This window comes from Opisthorchis viverrini, assembly GCF_000715545.1.
Source record: "Opisthorchis viverrini unplaced genomic scaffold opera_v5_122, whole genome shotgun sequence".
Classification (NCBI taxonomy): Eukaryota; Metazoa; Platyhelminthes; class Trematoda; order Opisthorchiida; family Opisthorchiidae; genus Opisthorchis; species Opisthorchis viverrini.
In genome coordinates this window covers 1,366,580-1,388,655 of record NW_008751780.1, presented here as the reverse complement: position 1 = coordinate 1,388,655, position 22,076 = coordinate 1,366,580, and the positions used below count along the sequence as shown (strand labels likewise).

At 45.5% G+C, this 22,076-nt stretch overlaps 2 protein-coding genes across 2 annotated transcripts in view; one reads left to right on the top strand and one right to left on the bottom strand.

Annotated features, from left to right (window-relative positions):
• The window catches only part of T265_06164 (hypothetical protein), a gene marked incomplete at both ends in the record, with an annotated part of 31,940 nt that extends 19,338 nt beyond the window's left edge, over positions 1-12,602 (top strand). Inside the window, 6 exons of the mRNA XM_009171357.1 lie at positions 913-1,177; positions 6,450-6,496; positions 6,595-6,792; positions 7,723-7,854; positions 9,209-9,319; positions 12,231-12,602. Coding sequence (XP_009169621.1) covers positions 913-1,177; positions 6,450-6,496; positions 6,595-6,792; positions 7,723-7,854; positions 9,209-9,319; positions 12,231-12,365 — 888 coding nt within the window. The remainder of the gene's footprint in view (positions 1-912; positions 1,178-6,449; positions 6,497-6,594; positions 6,793-7,722; positions 7,855-9,208; positions 9,320-12,230) is intronic.
• Positions 12,603-14,166: 1,564 nt separating this feature from the next.
• Positions 14,167-15,168, bottom strand: T265_13964 (hypothetical protein; the record flags this gene model as incomplete). Its single annotated transcript, XM_009171365.1, has 1 exon — positions 14,167-15,168. A coding segment is annotated over one exon (1,002 nt), but the record flags the coding sequence as incomplete, so codon positions are not given.
• Positions 15,169-22,076: the final 6,908 nt, after the last annotated feature.

Genomic DNA, 22,076 nt, shown 5'->3' with positions numbered 1-22,076 from the left:
TGATTGTGTTAAGCTAGCACTAAGTCCCTTCCCCGTCCACCTTTACTCTTTTCTTTACAGTAAGGCTTTCAAATAAGTCATGGTTGTACAGCAGTGAAGCATCGGTGTTGAACACTGATGTCATGCTGTCGATGATGATGATGAGTACATAGTAGCACCGCATTTCGTTCACAGTAGTCAGGACGGCTGTCACCTGGATGTTCGTTCCATAACTCTACTCGACCCTGCTGTACCGCCAATTATCTACTTGTTGAACCATAGGTTCTTCGCTATTCGCTATCCTTGTTAATCCAATCACATGAAGTGCAAAGATGATCGCTCTAAATATCGACCTCGATGTAAACTTGACAGACTACTCCTGAGGCCGCTTAAAAAGCCTGCGACAGGTTTCGCCCTTCTTGGGGCTCATCAAGTAGGTGCAGTCCTTGAGTTTTGGTCAACTTTATATTCAGTACATTATAAACAGGGAAACTCAGTAGTATCTCCCGTCAAAACCATACTAATGAACAAATGAGAGTACCTGACGAGCATAGAGGTGCCTTTCCATACAGACTGAAGGTATCACCACTATTGGTGGTGAAGTACGTGTACCACCGTTTTAGTAAGGAATGCCATTTTTCCATTGTCGACAGACGCTTCATCGTTTCCAATACAGAAAGGGCTTATCTTTTTTCGGGATTACGATCGCAGCGGTTGAAGAAGTCTTTTGAGGTGGGGATCAATATTCGTGTATCTTTCTACTGTCTTCTTACATTCACTTGAGTGCTCTGCATTTAATGCATGAAACAGTAGACAGGCAACTGATCCCCCTGTTGCGCCCCTGGTGAACACATCCCCAAACCCGTAAACCTCAAATCTTAGTCGTATGTCGTGAATTGGTGTTCATCAACCTTCTTGTTCACTCCCATACAGCAACTGACCACACTGCTCCTCACTCGTCAGATTCTGGGCAATATTCGAGAGGTATTTTTACCTTATGGTCAGTCCCGCCTGCGTCAGTTCTTTCTGTCTTTTCGATATGAGACCAAGAAACGCACAGGTCAATCCGAATTGGCGGACATTCAGTATACTGGTCCCACCATAGAAACACTACAAGGACGCACCGAATCAAACCTTGATGACAGTACCTTGCGCCGCCGGAAATCCCCAGAGGCTTCAACACACTCCGTCAATCGTGGTAAGTGACTACATTTCTTACCACGTCTCTTGTGTGCGTCATGTTAATCCAGCTTGCTCATAATATAGATAGGATCAACTTCTCCACACTCTTACTAGTGTATTTTAGCTGTGCTGTAATGCTGAACGTTTCATACACAGACGTTGTTCCACCACCAAGCAGTCTTGAATTTTCATTCAGTCTTCCGGCACTTCACTCGTTTGTGGTTCTTCTGAAATGTGACTGAAGCACCTTGCGTTTGAATATGTGGTTCAAGACCATTCAACACCATTATTCAAAAAAGCATTCCTCATTTACTGTTATTTCCTGAGAGGAAGGTCACCCTTCAAGAGTGACCAGATTCCCTATTTATTCATCATCATCGACAGCATGACATCAGCGTTGAACACTGATGCTTCGCTACTATCTGTGATTTATTTTAAAGCCTTATTGTGAAGAAACGAATAAAAGTGAGTGGGGAAGGGACTTAATGCTAGTTTACTACAATCATTCCGAGGTGCTTACATCTTCAGACACTCATTCAGGCAATCTGGACAGAATTTGACTACAAGAACGCTACTGACAACGATTAGCAGCTATATCTTGCAGGCCCTCTGACTAGACGCTGTGGGGATCACGCGGTCCCCATCCTGGAAGGCAAGAAGCACCAACAACACCCAAACGTTTTGTATTCTCCTTCATACTCATCTGCCAGGTCAAGACATTGCGCTTATCGTCCCCGCTTTCACTGACTATGTTGATATGGCAGTTAACCTAGTTGGGAGATTTCTGTCTTTGTATTAGGAAAGACCTGCCTCTGGGTACACAGATGTATCCAGTGTGGCGACACCTTTATTCAGAATCGAATCTACGAAATACATAAATTGAGACCCAATGCATCGAAGGGTCCAACTTAAAGTTTAGACGTTAGATTGCAGGTTGCTTGGTGTGCAGTGCGTGGACGAGCGGCTGTTTAGTTAAACACAAGCAGTTGCTGATAGAATTGGAACGCCTAAAACCTGTTTAATGTCTTTAGAACACTCCCTCTTCATGAGAACCATCATTCGAGAGCCCTCTGGTTTCCTACTTCGAAGCGCTGCTTAGTCGGAGGTATGGAACCGAAAACAAGGCAAAACTACGGGGATAAGATGAATAAATTTTCTAATCAATACGAATAGTGAATGTTTTGTCAGTAGAGTTCGTCTCAGTACAGCCACTATAATAGAGAATGATCGACTAGTTTCACTGACAGATGGCAGTTGTCATACACTAAAGGCAAACGTTCTTTAGCGGTCTTTAAACCAATAGTTACCCTGGGGAAGAACCAGGTAAATTCCCACGAACTATGGGAGCTGCTTCATCAAACATGAATTTCTTGTAGCAACAAGGGTGCATTTTACATATCCTAACTTATCAACAACGCGAAATTCGACATCTGCATCTGCTTCATTCAGCCTTTCACCCTCTCACCTCCGAGACTTTCCAAACCAAAGGTACCCACCCGAACAGACCAGCTTTTCGGTTAAACATTAAGACTCTACGGTCACTTGATTGCCCTCTTGATGGATTTTAACAAACCAACTTTAGATCGTTTCCCGTAGTCCCCTAGCGAGACATTTTCTCTCATGAGGCACATTCATCGGGCACATTCCAATCCTTTCATAGTATTGTAGTTCACAGTAAGTCAGAAGAACGCATAAGTGCGGACACGGGTGTATTGGGTACACGCGGCCAAACTGGTCCGCTTTCGCGGCAGGCAAGCAAAACAACTGAGTCACATATCCAGTCAACCCACAGCGCTCACGCGAGCCAACCAATCGGACACATCCAATCAGCCACTCAAGTCACATGCCAGATCGATGGTGGAACGACGAACAGACACGCACACGCGCAAACTCTCTGACACACCGAATCAGCCACTACACATAGGGTGTGTGGTGCCTCGTAATCGTGCATGCAATCTCTCAGCTCCTCTACCCTGCGCGTAACTTTATATTTTGGAAATGGAAGAACAATCCAGCGGAGCCACAGCTGGAATTAGTAATACGTGCTGATGAGATGATAGGAGTTTCTGCTCAATTGCAAATTGACAATCGTTTACTGTGTCTTGTTGAATGAGAGGTCATCCGAACCAAGAGCTCCGTAGCGCGTAGCAGAAAACGTTCAGTCATAACTCTCCTAGGCCGTGGGTGTCCCGGGTCTTAGTTCAGTTCCACGATCCCATTGAGTGGAAGTAGGTTGTCAAGAGAATCGCCGTTCAAAGTGCCCGATCCGGCAGTCTAGGTATCCGTTTTCATTAACGATGATCGCACTAGTTTGGTTCTTGATAGTTCCACCCAGAGGCGGTTTTCAGGAACCCGTAGAAGTAATCTTCGGGTCTCCCCGTCTCCTTCCTCGCTTGGATTTCCTTGTCCACCACACCTCGCGAGTATCCGATAGTTCGCCTGGTTGAGTTATTTTCTTGACCAATTGGAACACTTCTCCGGTATTCAATTAGCGCCACTGTCATAGGCAATACCGTGCCGTGGACAAAACTCCGGGCATTGTGCAAATGTATGCTGACCTCATTTCAGTGCGAGCTGAAATTTGACGGTGGAGCAGTCGGAAGAGAATACAGGTGGTGATTCTAATGAATTAGTTCGATTGCGAAATCTCATCATCATCACTAACATCACTGACAGATGAGAACACTGGTGCTTAACTGCCAGGCTCTGCCAACTTCTCAGTTGCCCATTCTGTACACAACCCTGGAAAATGAAGAGGGGAGCCACTCTGTGCGCGTGCATCGCCAGGTTTCTAAAGTGGCAGTAAGCTAATTGAGACATGTCATCGGCAACTAGTGGTCGTGGCTGACACGACGTTATGAGAAGCTATTACTGTATGAAAATAATCTGCGGTTGAAATATAGCTGAAGCAGTCTGTCTGTTTGCCCAGAGTCTAACCCAACTCGACCATCCAAGCGAGTATCAGATGCCTTCATCCTCTCCGCATGTGTATCTAGGTCTCCGGCAACCACAGTTGTATCTGCGCTTTAGTCCGCCGCAAGAGCACTCAGTTGTCTTTGATGGCGACATAGCTATGGTGAGCTGGGGCGTCGGCAGACAACGACTAGCTTCCAGCTTGTGAAATTTTCACACGGATGTTGTCAGACTAACTGTACGGGTATCCAGTCAAGTAAGGATCCTTCCGCCCGGTAACTTAGGACGATTCTGCCTCCGTGCACATCCAGCCGCAGCGGCCTCTGTAGCCACAGAGGTTTGTAACCGGAAGCGAGTGGAATGATGAGACAGTCAGGTCAATGACTGTGCTTTTCTCTTGAATTCTCATTTCTGATGCACAACACAATTTCAAGCGAATCCAGTGTGTGAGAAACCACAGGCTGTTGTTTCGCTTGCTTCAGAAGGCGAACATAAAAGGGCGTCAGATAGACCGGCTGTCGATGCTTGATTGATTTCGAACCGCCTGCGGCTGTTGACGCCGGCACACCCGCAGATATCGCGGCCAAGACCGATACAAGACGAACAGACTCGTCAGTCCTAAGGGATCGACTTACAAGGAAAGCCTAATTATTTAAGGGTTTGGGGGAACTGTGAAGAAAAAGTATGTGAAAGAGCAAAGAGGCGTCAGCACTAGCTTATTTTCGTTTAGCCGCCCTGCTGTGTGCAGAAGCAAGGCGACCCTGTTGGTGGCACCACGCGATGGCCGATGTAGCACGAAAATTTTGTTACTTGTGTTTATAATGTTTTTACGTGGTTTTGATACTGTCAGAGCGCTCACATCTTGACAAGTAAAGGATTGGGGTCCCCAGCCAGAGCCTTTGATTGGAAACCCTAACCAAAAGACAGGGATACTTGAAATATTAATGCATACCCTTCTTAAGGAACACGTAACCATACGCGTTACAACCCCTAACCTGGAGATTCGGAGACTGTGTTGGACAAACCTCTTACTCTTGACCAGGCTGTTTTGAGACGTGAGTGTTGCATGGTGTAGTCATTATGGATCAGTGGATCATGGAGGCACACAAACTGTCACAGAATGCCAACGTTGAGTCTATTCGTGACGCAGGTTACTGCGAAGTATTCGGTCGACCACGACTGGTTTCGTCCTTCTTGTGGATCCTCGGGCAGGTACAGCCGCCGAATTTACTTTAACCTCCTGTTCTACTTAAACCTGAACTGCACGGATGTGGTGAGTAATGTTCCTTCAAGAAACTATAATGCGCGTCTCAAATATCCTACCAACTGAACCATAAGAAGATCGCCGTACGACACATTCAGTTGAAGAATGTCACAAATGAGAAATTCAGGTGAGATTCATCTGGGTCCCCGGTTATCACCAAAGTAATTTGCGAATGAGAGAATAACTCATCTTAACTGTAGAAAATTGAGACTCTAGAAGTTGAGGGTTCTTATGATGACCGCAGCACAGTAGAGTGTACCGGTACAAGCCATGTAGAAAGGATACGTTGGTTACAGCCGCTACGATTTCGGCCACCGAAGAATGGGAGAGTGGGACTATATAGCCAGGCATCAGATGCACTGATATGATAAGTCGGTTGATTAAGGGATCTATAAGGATGGAGTGTGGTGCTGAAAAATAACTCGAACCCATGACTCTCGAGATAACAGATCGCGATCTGAGTTGCTTGGTTTACACTTGTAACGGTGTATGCACACAGGTAGTCTGGTTCGGTGTCCAGGCTCCGCCCCCGCATCTGACGGAAAGTGAAGGTTACTATTGGAATTCTGAAACTGCATTGCAGTGTTTTTTATAATTGTTTATTATTCAAGGTACATTCAGGAACGTTCAAGAGGACGATTTAGAAGGTTCACTTTTCCAAAATGCTGTGCAAATGAGACGTTTACTTTCGTAATCGGTTGGTTCATGTTTGATAGATAGTTTCCTCGCAGTGAACGGCTTTCCTCCTCGCACTAAAATCACGTTGCATCGGCTAGGTTGCCCCCTGAAGGCACTCAACAATCAATTCGGTTATAGATTAATGTTATGCCCCCTGTTTTGATTGGTCCGCGTGGAGCAATGTTTACACACGGGGCAGACACAAATGGCTATCTTAGCTTTCACGTAGTAATGGAGCAACCGCATGTGTGTGACTAAAATCTTTTGCGGATTATAAAGTTTGTCCCGAACTCGATGAAAGGAGTGTCGAATTACAGCCAGTAAGCCAACTGTGGAACAATGCTGGATCAGTCACATATCTGACCTTAAAGCTTTGTAACTGCATAGACACCACCGTTTCCGGGTTCTCAGCCATAACGTTTTGTTTTCGCAGATGAACCACTGATACCTTCTCAAGAGCGTGAGGCTACTCTCCTACCGGTGAGTTACAACCTTTTTCGCAAAGTTCATACCATCCTTACCTGTTAGTCAATCTCTCATTCATCACTTTCCAACCCATCCTCTCCACACCTCACTAGTACGATGGCCCGGATGACGATTTCTTGGAAATGTTCATCCAGTTCGGTTACGTCAGCATGTTCTCCTGTGTATTCCCTGTTGCCGGTGCGTTGGCCTTTCTGAACAACGTGGTCGAAATGCGAGGGGATGCGTTCAAGTTGACCCACGGTTATCAGCGTCCATTTCCACAAAATGCCACCAGTATTGGCATTTGGCAGGTCAGTCTTGGTCTGCGTGACCATCAGTGCCACTGATATTTTGTGCATTTTGCGAAAATTTCCGGTTTTAAACTCGTTCAATATGAAATCACGCGGAAGGTTGTTTTCGTGATCAGTACTAGTTTCACTCGTCTTTCCTCACATTATGGGTTTTTAAGACATATTTGACATATTTGGGCCGGGAGTATTCGTTTGGAGGTTGTTGGACGGAACTTAAACTTTATGCGGATCATTCAGCCGAGGGATATCCGTAGAGGTAAGTGGATGGTGACGTTGTTTGCAGTTAGGTAGGATGAGCAGGCAACTTTCAATGAGAAATACCGCTAACAGTTGATTACTTCTTAAGGAATGAATGTTGAGCAAAATTAATGCTGAATGTTGTTGACAGTTCACACTGAGAACGGCGTATCACTGGTCTGCTCCGATACTAGAAGATAAAAATTAGGATTATACTGTTTCTTACAAAGACCTTACATATATAGATGAACTATAATTTCATCTGTTTGATGGAGAAATACTCTCGCATTCGAGCTTCACTTACAATGTTTAACGATTGACATGTTTGGGAGAACAAAACAGTGATACCATAGCCCAAAAGAGGGCAACGCCAACAGCCACGGTCATGCTTGTCGATCGTGAGCGAAGGAATTTCACGGATATGGTCATTTATAAAACCCATCATCTCCAAAGTAAAACACCAGTGAATAACGCGTCATCTGAATATAGCCATCATTCTGCGTTCCTCACAGGTGATCCCTGTAATGGTGGGTCAACAGTCGGTTGAGTTTGTTTACAGAATAGTAGGTACCTTATAGCTAACATTCAGTCAGATATCAGTTGGAGTCGATTTTTCATGACACGACGCTGTCNAATCGATTTTTCATGACACGCCGCTGTCTATAAGAAATCTGTCTGTCTTTATTTTTTCAGATAGCCCTCGCTTCCATGGGCTACGCAGCAGTACTGGTCAATATTGGTTTATTGTTCGTATCTGGTGCAGTTCAGGAGCTGGTACCAAAACTGACAGATACACAGACTGTCCTGCTTTTAGTGACAGCAGAAGTAAGTAAAAAAACACTGATATCATGCTTAGAGTGTGGTTCCGGCGACTGAGGGCACCTAAACCCTTTCTCTGTAGCTCTCTCCTTGTCTAAATGCGTTTCCTAAAATGCAGTCCAACCAAACGGTGAACTGGAAATAGCGTAAGGTAGCTTCACTCAACCGTTAATAGTAGCTCCATTGTGCTTGTACTCTTTCGGAATTTGAATTCCGTATGCAAGACACTCGTAATATCAGTCTCTTCAGGTTACTTTACCGCCCTCACTCCAGCTTCACTCGCAGTGAGTACTTTTGGAACTACTCGTGAGTAGGCAAAGGTTGATGTCGCACGAAGTTCTACTCGACCACGAACAGCGAAGCAGTTGGTCGAACTTTTACCTTACTGACACTTGGCAGCACTGTGTACGCCTGGTCGGCTGCAAACAGTATATTTGTTCGTGTAACAATGTATACTGGCCGCATCTTCGTGAAAACAATCGTAATTCTGTTACTGGTCAGATTAGCAAGAGTATCAGTCGCTAAGTCCATTCACTGATCACTGATGACGTCGTAAGCGTCCACATATTTATCTGAAATTAGCCTAGTTAGTTGCATGAATACTAACCGCCAACTTCAAAGCTTGAAGTGGCAGAACAGATAACCGGGAAACTCTTCAGCTATTATAGGTTGGCGGTCATTTGGAAGGCTTAGACAATCCATTGGTCCACATCATTGAGGCCGAGATCGCTCAGCAGTTAGAGATCTGCTTAGGCATCCTGGCAGTATCTCAGCCCCCAGCTCCCTTCGGGTGGCATGGCAGCTAGGCACCGAGATGTTACAGCTGAGTGAGTCGATTCGCACCATTAAGCAGGTATCTCGTTGTGCGTGATAATCATGCGCTCGATTATTTCAAGTACAAACGTTATCTGTATCCTCCTAAAAACAACGTGGTGTAGTCGCTAACCAGAGGTGGTGTATTCGCTAATCGTCGTAGCGATTCCGCCATAGGGACTGTTGGGGATGAAAATACTGTTGGTTCCTTGCTTTACACCGAGTTCCATAAAACGTCTTTGATCTGATGGTTTCCACTCAACTTGGTGCTTTTTCGAAGAGTAGACCAGCCTCCCATGACCTATTTAGGAGATGCTTCTCTCGAAGTGGCCACTAGCGCATCTAGCGTAGAACTTCGTTGTGGATGTGGGTTTTATTCACTAACAAAAGTCCATATTGTAATGAACAATGTATTACGGCTCTGATAGTGCTACCCAACTTGCAGATCCCCAGGGTTATAAGAAAAGTGCATACATAATGTATCCAAATCTCTTTTCCCTCCAGTTTCCAACTAACTCCAACCTGTCATCATGATTTATCTTTTCAGCATGCAATCTTTATCCTTTTGTACGCTGTATCCTCGTTGATCTCCTCAACACCAATGTCTGTGTTGATCCAAATTGCCAAGTTGGAACATCGGAGACGCGAAGCACTACGAGTAAGTCACTGGATCATCCTCACGATCCGTATGCGACATTTTTAGTGCTCACTGGTGAGATTCCACATTAACTGTTTCCCTTTTTGTACCGTCTACTAGTAGTTTGTGGGGTCCTTTTCTAGATATTTCCCAACTTCTCAGCTACTGCCCCGCCCTATTTCGTTATGTTCACGGGGTTTGGGCAGCTCCTAATTGTCAGCACTGTACTTGTTCCAAAATACAATATTAGAGCAGATAGATAGGTAGATTTTGTCACAAATACTGGAGCCGTAGAAATCGGTCCTCAGCCACGACGAATCTGTGCTTCGGTACTGTGTGAATCTATCCATCCTCCGATTCAGTCCGACGAAACGGCTCTACCGATCACCACAGGCAATGATCGTCGGTCGGAAACGAGGTTAGATGTCGATCCATTTTTGATACCAGCAATGTGCCATGAGGCATTGGGCTATAGTGTCGACGTGCGCTGTATGAAGTTGTCCGTGTTGCCTGCTACACCAACCGTGACATAAGCCAAAGTTTCACTGGCAGAGTACCTGTCAGCCCCCTGTAATTAAAGTCACTGAATGATCGAGGATGGTTTCGTGATGTGTAATCTTTCCCAAATATCTCTGTTAGTAAGCCTGTCTCACCAAGATATGGTACATTTCTGATGTACTCGTGGTGAAAAAAACGTCAACATGCTATTTTTCCAATCTGCAATTTGGAATAGTCCATGTGCTCATTTCATCGGTTTCAATCCTAGCTGTCGCAGCATACTGGTCAACCCGGTCCAATGAATGTTGGATGCCGTTGAAACCATTACCCACAACCACAATACCACCAATGTATCTCAGCTCGAAGGTGCAAGAAGTTTGATGGAGTTGGGCATCGTGGTATCAGTCCAGAGATTCCGGCATTGATAGCGATGTGAGGAGATTTTGTCATTTTCAGTATAGATTTCGTCAGTGGTGTGATTAGCTCTTACTCGTTGTCATTATTACCTAGTCAACTGCCAAATCGAGGGTAATTTCGGTAACGCGCCAGCGGCCGTAGCCCCGACCCTTCGTTACGGACAGGTATCGAGGTCTTCAAATATTTGGTAGCGCTTCGTCCGACAGCATGATTCCTTTCATTTTATATCGCATCACGTAAGTGAAAGAAATTATCCCTGGGGTGTTGATGTTTGGTGTGATGCTCGGTGACCCGGCAAAAAGTGAACAGTCAGCCGCCCGATCCGGACGCACGTGTGCACCGCCGAACTTAGTGAAACGTTTCGGTTTGAGAATTGCGGTTACTTGTTCTTACCAACCTTGTTTAGCAATAACAACAAGTTGGAGATGTGGCACTCTTCCGCATGCCTCTCGTTCCTTTGAAACAACACGTCTAGGGCTCGATGCCTCCACATCTTGACTGTCAGATCACCAGGGTACAGAACTATTCATTAACTCCTTTCGAACAACCTCCTGATCGGTGTCAGGAATCTCTGAGATACATGCTGCAAACGGCCGGAAAACCCTCTGGATACGCTTACTACTGCCATAGAAACTTTAGAACATTTAATACGATACCAGACTTGCGATGCAGGCCCCCAGAGTACTGTGGATGTCTGCATCTATAAGTATGCAACGAAGACACCGGCGATCGAGTACCTGGAGCTTTCATCTCGCTGTGGTGGGCTTCATTTATGTTAGTACCGGTCGAACTAACATCGTGCACACACGAAGCCTCTGATGAGGTAGACTTGTGCATTTTCAGAGGACACTTCTCCCCCGTATGATGCTGTTCTAGCTGTAGTTCAACAGTTGTTGTGTTTTGCAAACAGTAACGCAACTCCTGTGTCAATCTTTGGTTTGCTGTGTACCAGCAGGCAGGGTTACCTGAGCACCGCGCTGTTGGCTTCAAAGATACTTTCAACACGAAATCACGGTGTATGCATAGCCTCCCCTACCGAAGGACTCTCCCTCTGCTAAGATTGTGTGTGCAAACCGCTTCAAAAGAGAACTCTTCGTCCTTCGACAGTACGAAGAATATTTGTTCGTTTTTTCGAAGTCACAACAGAGAGGGCATTGTGGTTGCTTTCGCCAGACGAGTTCTCGACCACCATTATCTGTGCTCCCTTCGAATTCCAGGGCAGTGTACACGATGGAGCGGCAGATCTTACAAGATAGGAAGACGACTCTTTTTCGAAAACGATGACTACCCAATCGGTTTCAAGTATTTTTTTCACGTGAGGAAGACGACTCATTCAGATAATCGGAACAATTAGGACGGTTTTCGGTAATCTGAAAACTAAATAAGGCCTGGAGCCCTACCGTTGTAAACAAACTGACACATCTTAATCCACATTTGCGCCGTCTTCGAATAATCAGTGGGCACGACGTTCAAACTGAACTGTAGAATTGTTGTTATCGTATCAACGGGGTATTTTGAATCATGAACATGTTACCTCATTGAAGTGTTTTCACCTGCCGGCGAGCTCGGACAAATATGCTTTGAGCGCTATTTTACAACCTGTACCGGAAGCCACCATTTAGATGAAGTGGTTTTATTACATTCATCTTGTTCAAACGGATACACTTTGAATGCCTCCCGTCCTAGAATAGTCGCCATACTTAGTTGCCTGACTTGTCTTATGGATAAGGCTCTAAGCAGGAATTCAAGCTTCAAAAACTGTGAGGTTATTTTCTATCTCGAACAGTATCTCCAACTGATGTGTTTTCGGGAAGTCTGCATAAAACTCCTCATAAATCTTATTGTATGGGTTTCATAAATTCAACGGGACAACGGAACACATGAGTTCAGAGTGGATGGGGCACAATCACCCCATTGGAAACCAACCACCAATGCATATCATTCCAATTATACATGTTGCTTCCATCATTTCTATTTCATTTCCAACTCAATCTGAATCTCATTGGTTTTCTCACAGACTCTTGAGCGTGAAGCGATGCGCCAGTGTCAACAACGTCGCTCCTCCTCTCGATCCAACCACAGTGAATCCAAGTCGGTCGATACCTTGTCAGATAACCCTAATAATTCTGAGTTATCTTCATATCAGTTTTAACTTATTGAAAACACTCAATGACATCATCGTGTATTATGTATACGTATAACATTTTTCCTAATTTAACCGAATTCCGCATAAGATCATATTATTGCCTTCCTTTTCTTCCCTGCTTACCACCTTTTATGTTTCATACTTCAGTCATTTATCCAGTTGTGCAGCTGTTTTTTTTTGTTTTGTTTATCTGCTCAGATGTTATATTTTCATTCAATTGGCTATTTCCAAACATGATCCGGGTTGTAGTTCGTATTCTCATTCCGTACTAAGCTGTGGGTTTGTCTCACTAGCGGTGGGTCGAGCTAGAACTTTTTCTCATAAACACTACAGCGGCATGATTGCATTATCGTTCCCTAACAAAGAACCAAGGTTTCTGACCATCGGCAGTTGGGTCCCTGTTGTTGTTAAATTATGAGGACTAATTTTTTACCTCTTTGCTTCCAGACTGGTCATTTTGTGCGGAGCTTAGATTTCAGAGCACAACTGTGACTTTGCAATTCATGTATATACTCGCCGCTGTCCAAGACACCAAGATGGCTTAGTGGTTAAGGCGCAAACTTACTGACCGAAAGGTCCAACCTTTGTCTGGGCTTGTGCACCCTGGGATATCTCACACCTCCAGCTTCCTCCGAGTGGCACAACCCAGAGTTGCAACTGAATGAAGGCACAATTCATACCTTTCTAAAGTGGTGAATGGAAGACGTGACAGCGACTGATTGAAAATATATCCATGACAGGACTAATTGGATGTGAAACTGCCGGACCATAATTGCAGTTGAAGTGAACGAGCTCGAGCTGTTAGTAACAAGGATGATCAAAATAATAACTAATCAATGAATAAATCGTTGTCTTTCGGTGTCTATCTGTTATGCCGTCCGAGGAAGCACGAAGTTGAAGTGAACGAGCTCGAGCTGTTAGTAACAAGGATGATCAAAATAATAACTAATCAATGAATAAATCGTTGTCTTTCGGTGTCTATCTGTTATGCCGTCCGAAGGAAGCACGAGGGCTGGAATACTCCCGGGTCGCTCAAGCCTAGACAGAGGAAATCGAGAGGCAGAGGTCGGGTTCGAACCACGTACCTTCCGGTCGGTACATTCGCACTCTAACCGCTGAGCTACTTCGCCCCTCACATCTACAAATAACACTGGGTGCCCAGTGAATTGCGTTTATTCAACCACGATGTATGATGAGACCCACAAGAGGCCGGAAAATACACAACGTTTCTGCTCACCACGAGCTGGCGGAATGACCAAGCTCACATTTGGAGCCAAATACCTTTTTATGGCAGGCTCCTGGAGGCCACAGTAACAACTTGTACACAGATGGAACCCACCAGTTTCCTTGAATGAAGACGCAAAGTTTCCCTGGCAGCGTCCAGCCATACAGGGCGCACAATAGTAACTGAAAAACGACGAGCCTATCAGACTTCCTGCGTATATTGTCGGTTTTAATCGTCCATTCCGCATTGGATTTCTCATAACCAACCAGAGTAACCAAACACCATGCTTGAATCTGCCGTGTCTTTCCACTGACGGAATACATCGGCTGGGTTGAATGTGCAGGTAGTGTTAAGGGCGATCAGACTGCAAACCATAGTCGACCCAATAGACAGATCCCACCCTACATAGATGTATTCACTTTAGTAATTAAGGGTTGCGCACTTTTTCTAAGATTTGAGGTACCGAATACCTTGCCTTCCCGCCCATGGCGAGGTGTGTTTGATTTAATCGGGCAGGTATTGTAGCTCATTGTCCAGAAACAAGATGTAAAATAAAGCAAAAGCAAAGATTACGTACTTGTTTCAAATTCTTAGAACTGGAATATGAAAAGCTTGCATTTTGTGGAAAAACACATCCGTGCCGTCTATCGTAGAAAGCAGGACTGGGGTTCTAGTCGCCAAACCGAGGGTTTCAAAATAGCTGGGTGGCAGAGATGGACAAACTTGATCAGGAAAAGTTATGGCAACTAAAAAGTCGGGAGCTGGTGGAAATTTTTTGGAGAAATCAATCCTTCTGGCTTTCTCGTCAGAACAATTGCCGTAACCATCGAACAAAAGGCAAGGAAGTTGGGGAATAGGTGTGCCGTTCTTTCCAGGTTTGACAACAGACTGTAGAGTCGACATCAATTCACATAGAGTGGACACGGAAGAACGTGGGATTAGGTGTTTAATATCTCCGCTGCTGGCAACGAAGCGATGCTTACGGTTTTGTACTTCCCGCGGTACCTCAGTAAAGCCAGTGGCAATGGGACCAACGTGCGACAGGGAAATAGAAGTCGGTACGTCATCCACCCAATCCGAACATCTTGGTATGTAGCACCTGGAAACATTGTTACCTAGATCGCGTATCCGAAGGACGAACCCGTATCGCATCAGTCGCCTAAAAACCAAGCAACGCTCATACGCATCCCCACGTAACAATTGGGTGTAGACCTGTTGAACACTCAGTGGCATTCCACGGTCCCATATCTGGAGTCGGTTACTTTGAACAAGAAATACTGACTCTTCTGGATGTAAGTAAGCCGTACCGCCGACAGAGGTTCCAAGATAACGAAAATATTTTCCACGCACTTTGGTGAGTTTCACAAGTTTTCCAACAACGACACCATGCGACACTCGAGCTGGAGTACTTACATGTTCTTGAGCGAGCGAAGCAAAGTACTTGAAATAACTGGCCTTAACATCCACCATCTGCTCGTCGAAGCGAGCCGGAGGCCTGCGCTTCCGTGCAGGTTCGTACTTACAAAGACGCACCGGCTCGGCATGCTGTGATAACGTCCTGCCAACGAGAAATTTGTCCTGCAAAAGAACCGTCGGAGATAAGCCTCAAGCACAGCACATACCATTGTGGTCTAAAATAAAACAGGATACGGCTGAACCTACAACAAAAACAAAAAACAATCAACATTTATCTGAGCACACAGTTGGATAAATGGTGAAAGCTGCAGTCTCCTCATAATCTAGTTGGGTGCTGCACTGACGATCATTACTTGGGTGATGTTCCCAAGAAGAGAGTTTTAGGTACATTTAGTGAAAGGGTTTTATTTGCAATGATCCCGCCACTGACACATCCCAAAGTTCCACTCCGCCCTCTGACAACGCGATATCCTATCCATTGACGATGAGACGTTTGCAGTCAGACTGACCAGCTCAGCGAAAAAACAATGACCATTTACTCTACTTGAGCTACCGACACTTACATCAATACAGCCATTCTTCAGCATTGTTGCATCAGGCCTATTCCCGTACTCAATAAATTATGGGATTCGTGATATGGGATTGCCAATAACCAAAAAGTTAGATGAGGATCGAACGTTGAACCTCATATTCATCTCTGATATTGACCATCAAGCTATCTTGAACGCAGTTCAGTTGAAATCACTGGTGTGACTGCACGGAGCATGCGTCAGAAATCACGCACTTACGAGGATGTTTATCCTCGCGGAGCATATACGTTGGGCCATACTTCGTAACACTTATGTCTCCGTCTGGGGTAGATACCAACTAAAAGGATAAAAAACGCATTGAAGACTTGTCCCACAAATTTACTTAAAATGCAACTGACTACTCTCAAACACAGAAAAAGCATCTTTGTCATCAGCTAATTTGTTGAGGGAATTCGACGAACGTTGCCCCCGACCCTTGTTAAACAAGGCGAGACATTCAAGAGCAAAAACAAATCAAACGTATGCAACGCCTCTAACGCTGGCGTCAGGTCATCTGGTTGTGATTTCTATGAGAGATTGCCACTAACTCCCTACTTCTGTGTAATGGTCTAGTTTCTTGCTGAACTCTACGTAATCTGCCAACTCATTGTTCATGTAAAACCAATGAGAGAGAGCTCAGAAATATTCCGAAATCCTTCCATAATTCAAGGCCGTTTTTAACGCTGACTACTGGTAGTTCTTTGATGTCGTTTTCTGGTGAGGCTATAATGACAACCAGGTTGAAGTTGAATTTCTTAGAGAAATTACACACAAAGCATGCTAAAGGGTTCATATCATACGGTTTACTTCGGGTGAAATGTAGCTCTCTCTAACAAGATTACATTGATTACACAGTTGTGTTTCTATGCAATGTCAGTCCTACGATCAGGACGGTCGCTGTCGATGTCAAAACTAATAGATAATCGTCCAGCTATAACACCTAGGTGCTCAGTTGCCATGAGGACGGAAGGAGGTACGAAGGCAGGGGTACTGCCAGATTTCCCAATTCTAGACAGGAGCAGGCGAGATGTTGAGGTTGGGTTCGACCCACGAACCTTCCGCTTATGCCTTGACCATTGACCTATCTCGAACCATCTCGATGCAACTAAAATGTTTTCGACCACATAGCATTGGTGGCGGTGGTGAAGATAGTATAAGACGACTGGTATTCGGTACTGTCATTCACGCACCTGGTGGCAGCATCAACGGAGGAATGAATGCTAGTCTAGAAACATCCATTTCGCTGCATCACCAATACGCCTGGTGATCCACTGAAAGATGATGACTAAGGCGGTGTACTGCGCATGCCGAATCAAAGTTTGCCGATGAGAGCGCTGCTTACCGTGACCAATTCAGAGGGACGCAAGCCCAACCTGGCAGAAAAGTGCTAAAGGGAATGAGAATTTCGGGTGCTTCGGTGCGGCAATGAACCATTAGTGGCAACACTGATGTTGCCGTCTCTGATGTCTGTGAGTCATCTTCCAGGACGGGGGACGCGTGATCCCGTGGCTGATTGGAGACGCTGCGAGATATGGCTGCTAATCGATGTCAGTAGCACTCTTGCTGTGTTTCTATCAAAGTTGGCAGAATGAGTGTCTGGAGGTGTAAACAAATCTGAGTGGTTGTAGTGGACTAGCACTGACTCACTTTCCCATCCACCATTATTCTACTCGTCACAATAAGGTTATCAAATTAATTATGGTTGCGCAGCAGCGTAGTATCAGCGTTGGACACTGATGTCACGCTGCTGATGATGACAAGGCTCACATCGTGCACCCTTCGAATGGAAGTCAACCATTTCGAATACCAACCGCGACGTCGACTAAGTATGCGAGAGTGAGCACAATTCTGTAAGACACTTGCAGAATCAAACGTCCGCCTATGGCTGGTGTGAAATAGGACACACAACTTACAGTATGGCAGTTATGGCAGTGCACACTCACATTCACTGCTGGAAAGTCGGTGTATAGGGGAACTCCTTCACGGCTATCTAATTAGCCGGTATTTTGTGATAGATGTGAGGGGAACTGGCGAGTTCCAGGCCCGGTTACACTGAACATCAGCAATACCATCATTAACCGCGAAAAGTGACGCTCCCTATTACACGTCCGCAGGTAGAACCTTTGAAGCCCTTTGATGGAAAAAGGGGAGCGTGCACAAGGAAGAAACTCTAAACGTCCGCTCAGTAGCGTATGTGGCGCCAGGTCGTATCAAGATTGCCTGGCTGGGTGTTGAATGTGAAGGTGACAGATGAATGTACAAGGTTATCAGTCACTTCATGGATTTTGCTGAAGATTCCATTAAATTGGTTGACGTTGCTGGGCAGCAGTGGACCACCGGTGCAACTGCCAACGATCATTACCATGGGTTATCAGGGAAATTATAGTGCGAAGGCTGACCAGAGCACGTGGCGAAGACGTTGTAGTCGAAACAGTTCTGCGTTCGATTTCCAGGAGCGTTTGGGCCAAAACATTACTATGGGATGGTTGGAAGCCAACAGACGGGTTGTACGATTGAAAGAATTCGGAAGGAGTTAGATCCCAATGGAAACAGCGGGAGGACAACGGAAGTTGCGCCCGAAGAGTTTAACGGACTAACGGTCAGAAACAGCGTAGAAACGGGGCAACGGTTTAAACAGGGAGAAATGGTTAGGCGACTGACAGATGGGTTGACCACACAGCACCATTTGAGTGACACGGGATGTTGGGCCAGATGGTTATAGGGTGATGGGTGAGTTACCCACACTTTATAGCTTATGCTGGTTTGGACACGCACTTTGTATGTTAGAACACAGGCTGCCTAGATAAGCTCTTTTCGCCCAGCCATGTGCTACGTCGGTGACTGAGTTGGGCAGTCTATGGCCTGGCAATGGATTGCGAAAGCACTAACCGGTCTAATCAGTCGAGTTGATAAATGCTGTCTCGTTGTATAAAAATCCCGGGTTCATCAGAGGCTAAAACTAGTAGACATGGCTCAATTGCGCAGCCACTGGCGGCCATGTACGCCATGGTAACACCAGAGGACGGTGATTCACCAGGTGGGGTTCATGGCACTTTCCGAGGACAGAAAACGGGCAGAAGGCTCATGAAATAAAGCCCCGTGAGTAAGATCGCACATCACCAAAAACTACACTTAAACCAACCAAAACGGCAGACTGTGAAGTCATCGTCTTCAGTGCGTAGGCACCTAATTTCCCGACCAAGCTGAGCATGCTATCGCCTCAAGTGATTGGCTGCAGTTCCTCTGTCTTCCCATTTGTCAGTGGCCGACAATGTAGCGCTCGGAACCACCTACCGTTGGTGCATGGCTTACAGATGATTAACTCAACTGAACAGAAGTCAAAACGAGTCGTGTAAGTTTTTTCTGAAGGCAGTTAAACACATGGAGAAAGAATGGGGGTGTCCAACCTCGAAAGTAAATAGTGCTGCTCGCTAATACAGAGAATCGAAAATGTACGAGGATATGGGACGTTTCATGTGGTTTCGGACCTGAATTGAAGCAGAAGGTCCTGTGATCACAAGTCATTTTTAACATCATTTCCAGCCCCCAGAAGGGAAGCAATGATGTTTTATAACCATGACGGAAGTGAAGTATCAGATATGCGAAATTAGTCGTTAAGTTGTGAAAGTTGGGAACATGCACCTCAGAACAATGGTGTGTCGAGATAAGCTGTAGGTATGGCTTATTTGTATACCACATGCTGCTGCCGCCCAGTCCAGAAATGAGCCATTTTTGCTAAGTGATAAAGTTTGGGTCTTCAAAGCCCCTGATCATGTATTAGTTTGATCATTGCCAACCCACTTTCAGTTTGATTGGGGCTGTGCAACTAATGGTGTATCCGACAAGGAAATGCTAGAAGCATCTTGGTTGGTGGGAAGCATCCCACAGGTGTCGCTGCTCCATAATTCTCATAGGATTCCACGGGAATTTGTTCACCAGACCAAGACTTTCCTATCGCGTAGAACATTTCGGGTGAAAGTCAGCTCAAGCTGCTCGTCCTCTGCGCCAGTCCTCACTCAAGGTTCTGCTTTATGACTATTCCGCTTTCTGATTTGCAGTAAAGACCTCCTACATGTGATATCAAATCGAGGCCTACTTTGGGCGGGCAATATGAAGTCTTGAAATTCCAACGCCAGCCTACTCCAAATGACCTCAGCGCCGCGTCCCAACCCGATTGATGAGGGGCACATCCGTATATCATTAAAACAGAAAACATCCTTGACCTGCATGAGACAGAAGTCAATACGGGAATAGATACAAGAAAGTATTCAAATCCGATTCCCTTCTAACATGTCCTCATCCCATAATCAAGAAGAAGCTCAAATTGCATCTACCGGTCAATGGAAGATTCGGCGAACCTTCCCCGTTATTACTCGCACTGACCTCCAGAGACTCCATGCGGTCTACGTCGGACCATATCCCGAATGCACCAATAGAGTGGCCTTCTGTGATGTTTTGCTCCCATTATAGCTCCACGTATTCCCTCAGCTGCATAGTCGTTTTTTTGTTTGGATACGAAAAACCACAAAAATGCGCAGTTGTACAAATTCACGCAATACAAAAGTAATCACGTGCTCCGACTCCTCTTCTGATGAAAAACCACAAAAATGCGCAGTTGTACAAATTCACGCAATACAAAAGTAATCACGTGCTCCGACTCTCTCTTCTGATTTCGCACACGCTTGCAGCGTTCTTTCGCGAGTCTCATGTGCTAATTCTGGTGTCAAAACATTCCAGCCCATCTTCGGAACCTATTATATGTGGGACCCGTTCAGAAGAGGACCCCTGGACTACCATAGTTGGATTTTGCTTGCTCGCCGACCTGGGCAAACGGCGAACTATTTTAAAGAGAACAGTTATTAGTGAGTCTGTTCCATTTGACCTCTTTATTATTGTATACCCAATCTAGCGTTATTATTTTTACTTCTTTGCCACACACTCCACGTATAGTGACTCATTGAGTAGTCAGACCACTACACTGCTCGGGACGCAAAAGGCAACCATAATTGAGCGTGTCCGACGTGCAGCTGCGAAGATGATTTAGGAGTCCCAAATCTGTCGATTAGGAAGCACATCTCGAGGTACTTGAAATGCTTGTCTGAGTGTATCGATGCCTCCGAGAGTCATTACTACTCAGTTGTAGCTTGTTTGAACCGGCTTTTTACCGTTTAACATTGCTATAGCTCTGAGGAGACACGGTAAAGATTTTCAGCTAGGTGCATATTTTTATTAGACGATTTCTCATTTCGGGTGGTTGGAATAGCCTTCCGACGGCTGTTCAGGTTTCATCTGCAAGACTGATTTTGACCCCCCGGGCCCGCTAAACGGTACCGATTTCTTCAAGGGCAGTTTTACCCTCTTACTCTTATGCCTCTCAGGCAAACAGAAACTGTTTATTAACATGAACAAACCCAACCTGGGAATCTTGGAGGACGTCCCGATCCGCAAATAATTTGTAGAGTCCCAACTTATACACGTTTGATACGGTCCGTCGTCATTATGACTAAACGCGTCATGGCTTTGTCTGCTTGAGGCCCGCGTGTGACACGACCGTCCGGTCAACATGGTGTTCGGTCGCTTTGGTTGCCAGGATACGGAAAAAAGACCGCAGTGCGGGCGATCCCAGGGTGATAACGGTCAAAATTAAAACACGATTAGGTCAGACTCGACAGGAGATCTACCAATGACCAACATGCTTGCGTGGACTAATCAGGTACGCAGCGCTTAGAGGTGACGAGGTGAATAGAAGTGCATGGTATTTCGGTGTGGTCTATCAGTACAGGGTGAGGGAGCTTGAAAGCAAGGGAGCGGAATCAGTTATACGACAGCAGTAGCGCATGGTGTTAGTTTCCTGAGGCAGTCCCTTTGTTAAGAAACAACTTCCGATAGTATAATACAGGAAATTTCCAATCCAACAGTACGATGCACTTGAGGAGGTCTGATCAGACGACAGCGCATCGGGACTTGCGCATGCCCATGTCGCTACTTGGCCTACGATTCCTCCCCATGTCTTGGAGATTTTGCAAGCTGATCGGTGATCTGGCGGTGGTGCACCAGGATGCGTTGCCTTATTATTCCTGTCGCATGATGTGACGTGCACTTCATACCTGTAAAGTGTAAAGAGTGCCTTAAAGACCGAGTGGGATCACCAATAACACTACTCCAATGAGGCGGTGCAGGTCACCTCCAGAGTGCGGCCATGATAACAACAATAATAATAATATTTATTCCCAACTAATGGGAAAAATACCGTCAGACATGATCATAGTATTACCGTCAGATTAAGATCATGACTGATGGGGGTTGCTATTAGTGGGAATTTCCCGGAAAATGGGTGGTGACGTTAACAGTGGACATTAACGAAGTAGACTTCATCACGCCTGAGGTGGTATGGGTAGGGATCCAAAATTACAAGGGCTCTTTATCTCCTTTGAAGAACATATCGGATGACACAAGATTTGATTGCTAGGATCTAAAAGTGGCGGGCAAAAACAATACGAGTGAGGG